Source organism: Seriola dumerili, unplaced genomic scaffold (genome assembly GCF_002260705.1).
Source record: "Seriola dumerili isolate Sdu_G_001 unplaced genomic scaffold, Sdu_1.0 BDQW01000309.1, whole genome shotgun sequence".
Taxonomy (NCBI): domain Eukaryota; kingdom Metazoa; phylum Chordata; class Actinopteri; order Carangiformes; family Carangidae; genus Seriola; species Seriola dumerili.
The window spans coordinates 141,715-157,698 of NW_019174564.1; the positions used below are offsets into that span (position 1 = coordinate 141,715).

The 15,984-nt window shown below is 40.3% G+C and overlaps 1 protein-coding gene across 4 annotated transcripts in view; it reads right to left on the reverse strand.

Annotated features, from left to right (window-relative positions):
• Positions 1 to 15,984, reverse strand: part of ppp3ca (protein phosphatase 3 catalytic subunit alpha) — a 62,071-nt gene that overhangs the window by 17,729 nt on the left and 28,358 nt on the right. For all 4 annotated transcript variants that reach the window (XM_022758757.1, XM_022758755.1, XM_022758756.1 and 1 more), the window contains exons 3-8: positions 10,063 to 10,187; positions 9,378 to 9,489; positions 8,804 to 8,949; positions 7,796 to 7,935; positions 3,920 to 3,997; positions 2,863 to 2,957 (exon numbers count right to left, since the gene is read on the reverse strand). In XM_022758757.1, the coding sequence (XP_022614478.1) occupies positions 2,863 to 2,957; positions 3,920 to 3,997; positions 7,796 to 7,935; positions 8,804 to 8,949; positions 9,378 to 9,489; positions 10,063 to 10,187 (696 nt within the window). The remainder of the gene's footprint in view (positions 1 to 2,862; positions 2,958 to 3,919; positions 3,998 to 7,795; positions 7,936 to 8,803; positions 8,950 to 9,377; positions 9,490 to 10,062; positions 10,188 to 15,984) is intronic.

Here is a 15,984-nt window from a genome sequence, read left to right on the forward strand (position 1 = left end):
CCGTTCAGTTTGACCTGTGAGTGAACCAGAGTGATATCCTGGCGTTTTCTCTTGGCAGCTGCACATTTAAGTTTCCACTTAATCCATTCCTGTTTCACCCTCATCATGAAGCAATAATTTGGTTATATAAGGTGTAGCAGGTGTGCAGTGGATCTAAACCAGCCAATCCTTCACTGTCTTGGGGGTGAAGTAAAATATCAGTGTCAACAGTATTGGCAACATCACCGTCATATAGCTTTTATTCTATCTAAGCACCATAACCATTAAGACTCAGTTGTTGGCTTTCTGGCCCAGTCAATAATGATGCAGCAGAAAACATTCCATTAATACAAAACCGCAAGCAATCTCCAAAGTGTACAACTGCCAACTACACCCCCCTCCTCTCCACTGCAGTCACTTCAGGACTCAAACAGAGAAAGCTCAAACAGTGCAAACTGCTAAATCACTGCTGCTGTGTTTTCATTTCCCTGCCAGCTCACAAATGTCTGTGCCGCTGTTCTGATTTCATTGAAGGGGGTGCAGGGGTCAGGGTTGTGATAGACAGCTGGTCAGCGCCTGACACTTACTGCAAAACCAACAGTTTGACTTGAAAGAAAAAGGAGGGATGAATGGCATCTTGAAGCTGGACTTTATCGCGTCATGATCATCATTCATGTGCTGATTATCCTGAGTCAGCTACATGTTCAATTTACGTCTAGTGGAGGAGGTTTTCCTTGCCTGTTTGTGTTGCCTCATATACATCCTCCGCCCCCTCCTCTCTGACAGGAGGTGCACTATTCACTACTTTTTTCCCCCCACGTGGAGAGGTCTCATTGGTTAATCTGGCCAACTCCCAGCACTAGATTGATGGGACCTGCTCATGCCTCCTCCCTCCCCTCCAAGATTTATGCGCCCACTCGATTGGCCATCAATCACGGGACATGCACAGTGGGCTCCGAGCTTCAACAAGAAGCTAAGAGCAGAGCAATTCATTACAGAGGCTTTGCTTCTACCAGTGAACCCCACCCACATGACTGATTAGAAGACCATCAACAGGACTAACAGGACTGTATTGGTTAGCTGTGCCTGCCCCATGGAATCGTGTAACTATGTGTATAAAATGTGTGTGTGTGTGTTTTGGGGGGGTGGGGGTTTAACCATCATATCTCTGGCAAGACTTTTATCTTGAGGGATGTTTGCTTGCTTGGGAGCGGCTCTTTCTCTGCCATCATATTTGTATTTTACGCCAATGATCAGTTTTGGCCAAAGAAAAAGATTGTCTCATTTTCAAGCAGACAGTGAATGATGACAGAAATAAGGGGCATGTACTCCTCCTAGGTAAGATGTATCTGTGTCCCTAAATGAAGTCAGTTCTAAAAAAAAACAGAGTAATCTTTTCTTTCTGATAACGACACTTGCTCTGGGAGGCATTTTATCAACTGAGGGTCAGCAAGTTGTAGCTAAGACGACGGTGCAGACCAAATCCTTTTAGATACTTTGACTCTTCTGTATTGAGCTCAAGAGGTGCAAATGATTTGCCAGGCCATTAGTTGCCAAAACTAAAAAACAACATGCATCTGACATCACGTTGTTTGTTTGTTTGTTTGTACTGTGCCGTGTTGTGTTGACTGTGAGCCCTTGGAAGATTAGCTGGCATGGAACAAATGGGGTCCTAATAATAAACAACGAACCAGACAGGAACACTGCCTCGCTGTTTCTTGACTATTGCAAAGAAGGCATGGAGGCAGCTCATGGGAAAAAGAGTAAACAAATGCAACCTAATCTCGGATCAAAGAAAACACACCTGCAAGTGGGCCAAAACAAAACAGAAAAGGACAGCCCTCGCTCCCTTGCGTAATGCGCTTGTGCCAGCAGCACTGCGGTGTAAAGCTTTGGTATGGCATTTCATCACGAGAGAAATTACAAAACAGCGTGCACCAGCACTATCGTTCTTTCCTTCCCATTTCCATTTCCTGTGGTTTGCCCAACACCGCCCCCATCCTAACATGCCCCCACAGCCAAAGCAGATACTGTCTGTTCTCCGGGGAAAAATGCTGACTCACAGCACAAAGGCGAGCCTATCTTGTTGCGTGGGCACCGTAGTGCAGCATAGGGCGCCACCAGGTGCCAAGCGAACCAGCATCGGGCCACTTCATCTCACACCAGCTCTGTCATTGATTTGACCTGATTAAACTCACCGTACAAGTACAATGCTATGATCAAAATATATAATGTATATGGAGTAGAGCAGTTCTCCATTGGAATACTGAAAAACTGCATGCACTATTTTAGTGGAACAAATATGATGCCAACACCTTTTTGATGTAGTTAAGTGCCAAACATGAAGGCAACACTTATCAGTGACCTTTTTTCAAATTATTTAAGACACCTTTATATCACATTCAATTAAATATAAACTATCCTCAGTATACAACTATAGCTACAATACCACTGCAAATGTGCCAGTGTTAGCCAAAAGGCTAATTTTCAACTGTTGTCCCTTAACCACAGTTAATTTACTCAAATACCAGATTGCAGCCCAGGTAAGATTTTGAGAGCCCTTTAAATATCAACTGAGCAACATTTTTGACATTGAAATTGAAATAAGGGAGTTCATATAATGTAATAGGGTGTTAGGACTACTGATCCCACTCAGAATCACTCCAGTCTGAAGCTAGTAGTCATTTTCAACTTACTTCTTTTCCTTTCATTTCCCAGTTCTGTGATTACATTTTGCACAGATCTGAGACCAGCAATAATTCTCCAGCCCGCAACCAACCATCTGTAAATATGATGTCACCCAGCGCCAATTGTAAATATGACACTGTGGTATTCATATTACAAGTGACTGAAGATTGTTAATGATACATTCGTTCTCCTTACCTTTGTTGTTGTAGACATCTAAATAGTTGGGTGCTGAGAAGATGGTGATAAGGGATGGGAAGCCAGTGGTCTGACTCTTTCTGTACATGCGATATCTGGTAGAATGTCCAAATGAGAAGTAAGCATTAGTAAACATTACAACATTTCATTCGTGGATTACTCATTGGCGTTCAACCCTTGGGATATGATTAGCCATGACAGTGTTTATGGCGTCTTGTTTTCACTCTGACTGTGTGTTTGTCTTGTAAGCTGATGCATCAGTGATGCCTCAGGAGAGCAAATCCCTGTGTTACAGGTGAAACGTGCCCTTAAGTTATCATCATACTGAACAAACTAAGCATTCAAACCCATCTACACTTTGTTTGTTTGGTCTACCAGCCTGTGCCGTTTGGTTGCCTCATATCTTTCAGCAACTATTTACACAGATTTAAAAAAAAAAAGTACCAATTACACACAAAAGATAAAATGTAACTCAATAACATTATTACATTTGTGGTCTGAAGCAGCTTGGGGCAGCAGCCTCATCTGAGATATGGTGAGGTGTCCCGTGTGACCATGCTGTGGGAGTGCAATGGTAAACAACTGTGTGCTGTGCCTCCCACCGCCTTAACCTTGCTTAGAGGGAGATCAGCTTGACAGATCCACCCACCTGCCTGTCTTAAAAACCAAACTTTTCAAAGAGGCTTTCCAGTGTCTTTGTTAGAAATCCAAGTTGCACTGTTACTATACCTCCTGTTGTGCCCAAATTCCTCATGAATAGAAAACCCACCCCCAAAAAAACACAGTAACACACAATAATTCTTGAGTTCTTGACAATATCTGCATGAATTATACCAGTCACATTACATCTGACCAACTCACTCCTCCTGCTGGATACATTTTCATTTCTTGGATTAACACGACTTCTCTCAAAGTTCAGGCTGCACCGAATCTGCTCTCCAGACAGGCTCAAACAAACCCCCGGGGCACCCAGGAAGCTTTTCATTTAATACCCTGGTCTGAATCACTCTGCTGTGTGACAGTGTGATGGGAGAAGATGAAATGCCACAACACTCACCCAGCATCCTGCGCTTCATGGGCCCGGATGATAGATAATAAGTTATTGTGTTGTAGAAAGTCACAGACTGCAGGGTAGCTGTTGAATAAAGAGACAAACATTTGGTTTACTCATATATCAAGAAAAATCCCAGAAAGATCAAGAAAAAAAAATCAATAGAAATAACTAAATAAGTCATGGGTATCATTGATTGTGCTCAGAGAAACAGTGGATATACATGACTGAGTCCAAGCTAAATTTGTTTTCAAACCAACTGTGGCTCATGAAGAGGTATATTGCCTCGAAAGGTTGGCTGTAAATGAAGGCTTTCATAACAATTTGAAGTTCCACCTGAATTTTAAAGCAGGCACTTTGATTTCTAAAAAATCCCACATTTTTGTGAGCAAAGGTATGGTGATTCATAATCTAAATAGTATGCTTGACTTTTAAACACGCTTTCATACTGTAAGAGGAGTGACGTGTGATCCTTCTCAAATGGAGCGTTTTATTTTAGAATGAACCTCAAAAAATGTCAAGTATGACAGATGATTCATAGCAGACGGTTTCTTTATGAAAAAAAGGGATTCCTCGGGAGTGTGTACTCACGCTGATCTATTCAGTCTGTGAGAAGAGAGACTAAAAACCTCTACAGCCAACGTTCAAGCTACAGTAATGTTTCAGAGTTTTCCATTCGACAATCTTTCATGCCCCCGCACCAGCTTCCACTCAAAATATCCTTTGTTCAAAAATAAAAAAAGACATAAGATAATTCACTGGCAAACAGCATTTCTGAAGTAAAATGTCTTCATCTAAAAAAAAAAAAAAAAAAAATGCTATGAAAACAGCACTGCCACATTACATCTGAGACTTGCTTCTGATTAAAACCCCAGTGGACAGGATTTATGAATCGTGGGATGCTGTGCAATGAACAAAGTGAGTGACAGCTCACAATGAATGAGTGACACCTTTGCATTTGCATTACATCTGAAACACTTAGTGGATGTGGGAGGATTTCTTCAACAGTAGCAGGGGCTAAATTCAAGTGTTTTTTTTTTTTGCGGTTTCATCTCAGAAGTCCCTCTACATCCCTTTGCAGCAATGGGGATGAAATTCTGGGACATCTCACAGCCTCTTGTGAGACAGACAGAAGATAAATCAATTAAGGGCAACTCCATTATAATGTATTTTTTTAACATGTTGTCATTCTACTGTGATGTTAAAAACAAACAACAATCTGCCATCAGGACGACGCTAAAAAGTCCCACTGGCCTGGAAAAACATTTATAAAAAGTATTTTATTCCCACAGAGATCATCACCCTGATCAAATTAAAAAAGGCACTGTACCCTGACCTGTTTAACGCTGTTCTTGTCAGTTGTACCGTTTAACTGTGTGTATGTTTATGTCTTAAACGTGCACTGTTGAGTCATGTTAAAGGAACATTTCTGTCGTCTTGAATCTGTAAACGGCATAATCAAATTGCATAAACAACACACAAATACCAAAACCGTTGTGTTTCAATGAAGAAATATGATGCTGATTTTGTACTAAGTTCTGTAATCCTAGCTTAACGCCCCTGCAAAATGAGAGCATAACAATGAACAACACCCACACGCTGCAATCAAAACTAAACTATATATCTTGGCTTCCAACCTTTCAACAAAAGTACCAAGAGATTGTGATTTTTTCAGCAGCTGTTACACAACAAAACCAGTTGTTTGTTGAATTGCATCTTAGACAAAGATAACTGTACTCAGCTGCTGCAGAGTTTTGCTCAAGTTTGATACAGAGTTGACTGTTATGGAAGCTTTATTGCATCTCTTAATGTACAGTCCTCTGGGCCAGGATTGTAATAAAGGGTTATATAAATAAATTAACTTCAATTTGACTGGATTGTTTTTGTGTGCATGCTTATCAGATACCGCGCTTGCTGCACAGGTAAATCATTTTAAATTGAAATTGTGGGAAAAATCCATCATGGGACACTGAAGGTTCATTAACAATCACAGTGCATGTAGACATGAGAACACATGCATCCCTGACAATGACAACAAACATCTGCTGGGAGGGATGTGACAAGGAGGGGACTGCTGCCAAGAGGGAATTAAAAATGCAATGAATTTTTCTTTCTTTGGAGGGGGAGAAGAAATTAGGAATAAATGTTTTATTTCTCACTTGATTTCCTGCAGCAGTTGCAGATACAGGCCATATGGAGCCGTTCGGTCGACAGGAGACATTTTGGCCTACTTTGTTTTTTCAGTGTGCATTTTGAGTTTAGAGCATCACCCATCTGTCCGACAACAGGGCACAGATGTAAATGAGCTCCTTGGACGACATGAAGAGTTGTCCAGGAAATGACTTCATCATGTGCAGACAAAGCGGCACTTGGCAAATTGAAGCTTTAAAGTTGACTTAATATCAGTAGCTTGGATTAACACCAATGGTAAAAGAAAAAACAAATCACTTTATGGCCTGATTTATCTATGCTGCTTAGTGGAGGCTAAAATGGAAGCAACCATATTAGAAACATGTGCAATTTCATGCCTGAGTTGTGTTTGTAAAAGTGTTACGAGCGTGCCTACGGCGCAAGGGGAAAATATTGGTTGCTGCAAGACAGAGGCAACAAAGAAGCTGATGGTGCTTGGGGAGGGGTGTTGAGGAATGGCGCTCTCTCAGTCTGGCTTTAACTGTCTCATAAATCCTGAATGCCAGTGTGATGCCAATTAGCAACCATCTGACTGATGAAAACAAGACTCCAGAGGAATTTTGACCAATTGGCAGAAGGTTAACCAGGATACTGGTGCAGCACGAACATGTGACAGTCAAATCAGTCGTTTGAGGTAAAAAGGCCACATACCTAACATTTCAGTTCGGTCTCTAGTCTGTAGTGACAGCATTAGTGGGGAAAACAGTCTTTCAACACAGAACCTGTTGTGGGTCTGCAGTGTAACAGCTCACAGAAACTAACAAAAGACGTAATGACAATCAGGCAAAATATGCCCTCACAATTCCACAACAACAGCAGTGCGGGGAGTTTATTTCTAAGCATGGACATTAAAATACCATTAAGTCAGTAGTTATGAAACACCTGCTATTAAAAAAAAAGAAAAAAACAAAAAAGAGAAAATGCATATCAGGAGCCTAAGGACATGTCTGACTACTTCTGCTGGCTCGCCCCAGGCACGCCGGGGCCAAGTAAGCATTGCTCAGGCCATAATGAGTGGAGGGAGCGCTGAACGCATTTAGAGACAGGACTGTGCCTTGTGGTAATGTGCCAGTTCATTACATTTTGTGACAGTGCGGGCTGCCTGCTCCGAGCATTTCCTCTGTTTGTTCAGTTACTCAGCTCCATTGAAGGTAATGTGGGTTACATAAATACTGGCGACAGTCTGAGGAGGAGTCTTCGGGACTCTTCTAATGCACGCCATGTTCTAACAACTGTTGGTCTCCCCCTCGCAGTTGAGAAATCGCAGGGGTAAGAAAATAAAGAGATGAGAGATGGAAATTTGGCAGGAAGGTTTCTTGATTTATCATCTCTTTGACAAGATCATGGTCATTTTTTTTTTCTCCTTTTTTGTTTTATGACATTTGTTGATGATTTCCTGTCTTTATGCTCAGATAGTCTGTCTTGGAAAATGTTCATTGTATTGAAAATCACTTTAGTAATAAGCTTTCCACAGATGGTACAGCCAAAACTAATCAGTGGATGATTTATTTTTCCTAAAAGTTGTCAAAGCACCACGTTAAAGGCAGCAGTGAATAGAAGTCACTATCTATCCGGTTGTTACCTGGAATCCTTTATGCAATTTCCAAGAGTAAAAAAAAAAAAAAACATTAGAGAAATGATAAATACCCTCACTCATTAGATTTCCTTAATTGTAAGAGACAACATAGTCACCTGTAGAAGTAGGAACAGCCTCGCACTGTGTTGTGTGTGAAATGCTCTTGGCTCTTCTCATTCCCAAAGTCCTCCAGGGGGTCGGACCACAGCAGGTCGCACATTGGTCCGTATGCTGGAGGCTCTTTGAATCTGTCTAGCTGTGGAGGAAAAAATGTGAGCACTCTTGTCAGCCTGTTTGACTGGAAAAATTGCACATGAAGTGCACATACTACTGCAGAGAAATTATACCACTTCTTCTGTGAGCGTCACGCTGGCTGCCGCCGCCGCTGCCACGATCACAATTAAATCGTGACTAACATTCACTGAAGTGATATCATATTCTATTCAAAGAAGAAAGCAGCGGAATATTTAGGATCTACAGTATGGATGTAAGTGTCAGACAGCACTCATCTTTCAGTACCTGGCTTCTTTTTTTTTTTTTTTTTTTTTTTTGGAAAGACCTGAAAAAAACTTGACGGCAGCCATTCTTTTGGAGCAATGAACATAAATGACCCTGCTTTCAGCCAAGGATAGCTCTTTCTCGAACAAAAGCTTGTGGATTACTGGATGGGTAGCATGACGGACACTTCAATAGAGCAAATTCTATTATGCATGCCCTCTGATTGCAGCCATAAAATCCATTTGGAATTATTGAATTAGTGGGAAAGCAGAATCTGACTCTAACATTTTTTAATCAGTGGGAGGACCAGACCGGTGCTTACAATCCCACATGTCCAAGTCCCGAGCAGCATTTGAGACAGATCTGGTAGAATTACTTCATACATTACAAGCAAGGTTGTTATTTTCAAAGCACATCATGCTAAAATGAAAATAGTTTTTTTTCCCTCATTAACTTTGAATGAATGCATAAAATACATGAAGCTCCAATTTTCAACAAATGATGTGTATTTTTAAAGCCATTAACAGCCACCTGGTGTTAAACACGTACACACACACACACGCACACACATGCACACACCGTTGCTTTATGAAATTAAAGAGAAAATGGTCTGAAATCACACATACTTTCCTGATGTCGTCAAGATTTGTGATTTCTGGAGACAGTCCTCCGTGTACACACAGGAACTGCTGGTTCATAAGTGCAGCCAGGGGAAGGCAGTCGAAGGCGTCCATACATGCGTCATACACCCTCTCTGAATACTTAATTCTACCTGTCATGGGGGGAAACAGGGCAGGGAAAGGAGAGCATGCCAAGTCAAACAACGCAGCTCTCATACATTGGGGCAGTGTGCTAGCCTGGGACGGAAAGGCTTTTCAAAGTGCCAAGAAACTTCCCAAACACATTTTAAAAACAGCACAATTTCACAGCGCCTTTGTGTTTTTTTTCCTACTCTGTCTGAGTCCAACAGAAATACTTCTGACATGTGTAAATATTAAGAAGGGCAAAAATCTGACTGATTCCTGTACCAGGCCAGAGGGCACTTTTAAGTGAGCGTTTGAGGTCAGTGGCTGAGCTGGACGTATAATAAACAGCTTTTAGAAAGAATAACTCAATTCTCCTTCCACTCTTGACAAAGTCTCACAGACTTAGACTCAGCTTAGATCAATGGTAAAAAAAAAAAGAAAAAGCATTACTTACATTCCTGCTTAAATGTGAAATACTCTGTTAAATGTCTACATTCATGATTCCCACGCAGCAAAAACAGTGTTTTGGGGTACAGGATCTTTAAGGCCCACAAGTACAGCACACACTGAAACAAAGAAGAACAAAAAGCAGTGGGAACAGTTAGCTTGTCATCTTTAAATAACACTGGGGATGAAATAGCAAGTCGGACTTTGTCGACTTCAAAGTGTGGCATAATACAAGAATTTCTGCTTATAATGAAACATTCATGCAATACATTCTGTGGCACGTTTAAAGCTTGCTGGAGGAGATGACAAACCTTCAGGGGAGTTATCGGATGACAGTTACACCACACTCCATTAAAATATGTTTTATTGATAAAAGTATCATGTTTCAGGCGATGAGCTGGCAGGAGATATACACAGGATCTAAGTAAATTTCTAAATTCAGTCTCCGTTTAAATAAATTGTGTTTCATATTAAAATCGCTCTCTATACATAACCCTAAGCTATACCGTGACATTTGCTATCCAGGCTACATGTGAAGTTATTACAAAAGCTGATTACCACTCCAATATCTGCAGCCCGATTTGATCTACGCTCAAAGAAAGCTATTAATAAGCACAGCTTCAGTTGGGCACATGGTGTGTGTCACACTTGATTAGGCCCTCATGAGGACAAAAGCAAATACACAGACTCACTTCAATACTGAAATACCCTCTGTCAACGTAGTCCCCCAGGAAAAGGTAGCGTGTGGATGCTGGTGATCCTCCTACTTCAAACAGCTTCATCAGGTCAAAGAACTGTCCATGGATGTCTCCGCACACTGGAATGAGGCAGAAAGAGGAACAAAAGCACATCAGCTATTTTTACCACTGAGAAACAACAGATGAAAGCCTCCATAACATAGTGAGAAGCTTTTTGTTTATTTCCATTTTTTCCATCAGATGCCAAAAACTATCCCAGTTAATCTGGAATATAAAACTGTAGAGGATGTTGTGGTATCCTGTACTCTGGAAAAACCTTAATTAGGGAGATATTTTATCCAGCAGTTCACTATACAATCCTTAATTAGTCACAATTAGTTTATTAAATAATATGAAATGTATGTGCTTTTGTAAGTGAAAAAGGCATTGTTGCTTGTTAGCTCTACTGCCCATCCTTACTCCAGGATATTATGCAAAGAAAAGAAGAAAGAACATGAAAACAATGCTGATTTGTACCACATAGGACACATTCTAGGTGCACTGAAATGAAGAGTTTAATCTGAATTCCTTCCATTCAAAAAGATGGGAATATAACGGTAAATCACATTCTGTACCAGGCTATGGGGCTTTGCATTTCTATGGCAGTAGCTACATGTTAGAGGTTGAAATAAATTAAATTCAGATGTCATATCATAAATGACACTGCCATCAAACTTGTTTCTCAAGTGATATTGCCATCTTCCTCCAGGCACAAACCTGAATTCTTCAGTGCACACAGTTTTCTATATAAAGTCCAATATGGAAATGAATCACAAAAACTGGCTTCAATGTGCATTTTCATGCCTTGCTTTTCCACCACATCCTCTTTCCTTTTTCTTTATAACCTTGAGGCATTTCAACTAGTAAGACTTAATTTGAACACCTATCCTTGCCAAATACACTAAAAGTTCATTGGCTGAAACCACTGGAAAGCTTTCAGTAGTACCCATCTGTAAACACGTGCTGTTAAGTTAACTGTGATTACAAATCTGGCTTGTCATAGCAATTACAAAGAGATAATCACCATGAACACATTAACCTTATCCAAATAGTGCTGTCAGTCTGTTACTCCTCTGGAATTCTCAGGAATCCCCGTACATTCACAGCTACATCCGCTGTATTGCTTGACATGACTCTAGTGTCGTGTCAGTTCCATACAGCTACTAACAGCACAGCAGGCAGCTGTTAAGTCGAGTCAGGGGAGTGTTCGGGGTTGAATGCATCCGCATCAGAAATCAGCAACCGTAAATCACTCCACCTGGATTGGTTTCCTATCACCCTATGTGACCCTATACGTTATTACTCCCTGGGGAGACAAGAGGAGCAGAGGCCACAGGAGATTTGCTTCTTAGGAGCTATTGACTGACAGGGTGCATGTGAGGTCGTTTGATTTAAAAGCCTTTGGTCAATTTTGTAGCTACTCTAAAGGTTGGTTCAGGGGGTCAGTTACACCTAAACTAACCCCAACCCTTCATCTAAGAAAAAAAACTCAGTGTTTTCTCAGGCTTTTAACCACAGGACAATAAAATAAAATAAAATAAAATAAATTAAAAGTATGCAATAATGGTGCTGCTTCCAATTTTCTAATGCTTTTCTTCCATATCTATTAGCTTATCTCTGATGTGAAAAAAAGAGGCAGATGCTATTTGTTATTTCTGCTTGAAACTGGCCTTTATAAGCGCCTGAAAGAGGCAGAAGTTTAGAACACCACACGGTGTATGGTACTTATGAAACAGTTCATTGCAACAATTTGCACCATCCTGTAAAAAACAAAAAACAAAAACACAGCACTTAAGGTTCCATTGAGTGTTCCATATGCGTGTAAATGGCCGATTAGCTACTGTGTGACTATTTTCACCCAGGTGCAAATAGAAACTCTAAAAAAAACAAGAACACCGATCATTAGGTTGTGTCCTAAAATAAATTGTGTCAGAGCTCAGGAGTCATCCTTTGGACAGCCACCATGTTACAAATGACATAACACCTCCATCGCTGTTGTGGCTTTAATTGGTGGATTATGAACAATAATTAACTACATAGCCCTAAACTGATCCAGATGTTTTGCCCCAATAACAAAATATAGCTGTGACAGTTATGTAATAGAATTAATGATTTGAGAAGATATGTTTGTATCAGTGCATAGTTTTCAGTACACAGGCATGCACATACAAGAACATGCATGCTAATAACCTTGAGTTTGCGTATTTTTCTTGGGAAGCGGGAGCAGAACTCTGTGAGAAACCACAGGAGATCCCGGGATCTGAATTCCCGGGATTTAACCTTATGTAGCGGTCTTCCCCTGAGAAGAATCCAGCTGATTCCACAACAGGTTAACATTGACACTGAATATATTCAACTTTGTACTGGCCTGGGTTAAAAACATCACTTTATTCATTTTCAGTACTGCGGCGGTTGTAGCATCCTGTTCTTCTTTATCAGGCCAGTTCTGCTGTAAGGATTGTTAGCCTGCTGGCTTGAATAAGCCAGAATTAGTTGTAACTGCTTTTGCAATTCTTGTGAATAGATTGCAATCTAATTTGAGAAGGACACAGACTTTCTTTTTGCGAGGGGGGTATGGCGCTTTATGAACTGTATCTAGCAGCAAGAATTACAATAAGAGCCTGTGAAAAAGTGTTTCAGAGAGATACCCAATTAGTGGGAGCTTGAGGACAGCGTTGGAGAGCAATTATCTCAAGTTACGAGCCTCGTGAGACAGCTCTAAGAATCAGCTCTCCTTGACTGTATCGTAAACCTCCGTTTTACCATTTGTCTTTTATTAAACCCACACTGTGCAATGCTTTAAATCCACAGTAGGGGCCAACTTCAAAAAGGAGACTTTTTATTTGTGTCCGATTTCTAAAGATGTCCTTACTCCCTTGCAATCAAGCCAAGCCTACTACAAACATGAAGCATTGGCCTATTCTAAATTGGTTGTAAGGTTCCTGGAAAATAGATTTAATGGAACAAAAATGGCTCAATCAGTGCTCGAATAAATGGAAGATAAAGTCTAGCTACTGCTTTCTTAACGTCCTTATTTACTGGCACTGTCATTACCTGTATGTACTAGAATAAATCCCCCAAATTTCTATCAATTAAGTTGTATTGTGCATGATCATGTTCTTCAATAAAAATCAATGAGTCTTTTTTGTATTTTTCTACTTGACATAGACATTTGTGCATGACAGTGATGGAGGGAAGGGCTAGGATAGGTTTAAGTATTGTACTTGTTCTGTTTCAATTTCCAATTTATTTCCTACAGAAAAGCCTTTAATTTGGGCAAAATTATTCCATTTCCTCTTTGGACTTTTACGTGGCCATTTGTTGAGTGATGACAGATGGATTGAGAACAAGATTGTTGATATTTAATTTTATCTAATTTATGATTCAAATCATTTATGTGAGTTTATTTAATTTATGGTTAAAATACCTGTTTTACTTGGGGGTGAAATAAAAAAAAAGTCTATTTCACTGTTTAAATTAAGTTTTAATTGAGGTATGTCTGACAGAGGAAATTAAAACCTACATTGTTAGTATTTACTTCCTATGTCTGTGAAATCTCAAATGTATAATTGTACAAACAAGCAGCCATTAAAGCAATAAATCTTTTTTTCTGTCCTGAAATCAATAATTTGAAGGCATCCTTTTGCAAGATCTTTTTGTAACATCTTTTATCTGCATGCTGGCTAGACTTCATGTTACATGTACTACTTAACATCAAGATGCAATAAAATGTGAATATATTTTATCTTACACATGCCAATAATCCCAGCCATTTATTTTGCTTTACCCATAAGGGCCTGTGATGCTAAGGCTGGTTATTGCTATGGGAACATCCCAATGGCATCCAATCTTTTCAACAGTGGCAGCTTATATCACTGAGGGGGAAAACAGAAACAAGTCTACGCTGCTGCTGACCTGATAAAGGACCTCTACCAAAATCACCAGTGGCAACAATGAAATGCATCTATTGTGTAGAAGCAAACAGAGGGATGCAATACACAACCATGTGCTTTGTAAAGCGATTGCTTAAACAACATTCACATTTAACTGAGCTCTTTAGTGCAATTCTGTCAGAAGGGATGACCACCAAGAGAGAATTATTGTGAAAATGTACACAACAATGAGCTTTTTAAAAAACTCATTACAGGGAAACTAACAATATTTTCATGTTTTCAGAAGTCAGCGCTGCAGGAGGGAGTCCAGTAAGGGAGTAAAAGGCTGCAATTTCACCTGAAGCACACGTCAAACACACTGTGTGTGGGAGGACTGCACCTCCAGCTGACCTTTTGGAAAGCTGTCACTTGCTGGTGAAGAAAACAGCGGGGTGACACAGCAATGGCGAGAGTTCAATCACTGGCCGAAAAGAACCAATGTGGTGATCACTGTGAGTTGTAGTCACCTCATTCGTGCAAGCGCGGACGACGCTGGTCGATGCAAATCAAACAGAAATGCTACAACGGCAACTCCTCCAGCTCAGAGCTCTGCTTTATCACAGCAAACACACAATCTGCTCCAGTACACCTACAGACGTGCTTTGCCTCCCTCCCCCTTGTCACACAACACACAGAAACGAGGTGAGAACCAAAGCCCACATAAGAAGAGCAGGTGGGAGTACATTATCTGGAGTGAGAAACAATTCGTTCTGGCCATCTCCTGCTTGTGTGCTAAAGTGATCTCCCTGAGTAGCAGCATATCAGCGGGCAGCAGCTATTGAGTGGGTGGTGGGCATTACACAACCTGGCTTCAGAACCTACACAGGCCACTCCAAAGGCCGGGCTCATTGAGCGAGAGAAATCCACGCCGAGGCAGACTGTGCCAGATCATGTTTTGATTGAGACTAGATGATAACAATACCCCAGGTTTTATGATGGCACTCTCTGAGAGCGAACATCCTGCAGAGCACGCGGAGGTGGAGCTTGCAGTCTGTTATGAACATCAATCTGTATGCAATGTTTAAGAAGCTGCTATCAACAGTACAGCAGCAAAATGTTAGAATGTCTGATTTAGAGTTGGACCTCAAAAGACTGTGTTTTTGTAAACCACTGGCGCAAACCCTTTAGAAATGGGATTTTTGAGGCTGATACCAATCGATATTTGAGAATTTTAAAATATGCTAATTTTAAATTGGCCAATAGTAAATATTTTACACTCTAAATTTTGCACTAATCATGGCACCACTACCCGAACATCTGGTGAATAAACCACTGGGTACAGGAGAGTTGTGCATCGTCTTTGAATTTTGGTGGACTAGCAATGAAGCTGACACGAATCTGTACCTCACTGTTCTCAAAGACAGAGAATTACATAATTGCATAACATGAATACACTTCTGAAAAGGACCATTTAAATTTGTTTGGTGAAAGAAGTTTAACCAAAATTGAGAGCTGTGAGATAAACTTGTCAGCGCTCTCTGATGCAATAATGGCAGTTTCTAAGTTACCTCAAAAACATCTTTGGCATTTCTCGAACATAATTTGTTATTTCCTTACAAGCCAACTTACATATATCCATCGATATATCTGCAATAAAATAGAATCAACCCGACCAATTTATCAGTCTAGGTTTAATAATTTTCAATTCTGTGCTCTGTCTGGAGCTTGGCACATGAAATATTTAAATGCCTTATGTGGACTATTTCTGTATTTATTTATTTTTTCTTTATTATGACTTTTGTTATTATTATTATTAATAGCTCATTTTCTTGTGCTGGTAATTGCCTGTCTGTGCATATGTGTTCTCCCTGTCTGTACTCACTTATGCCAAGATAAAGTAGTGATTGAGTGATTAATTGATAACCATAAGTGTGTTTCTCATTGTAAGACTATTACATAAGGACCTATTGGAAAGGTTTAATAGCTTTGCAATGCTGCACAGAGC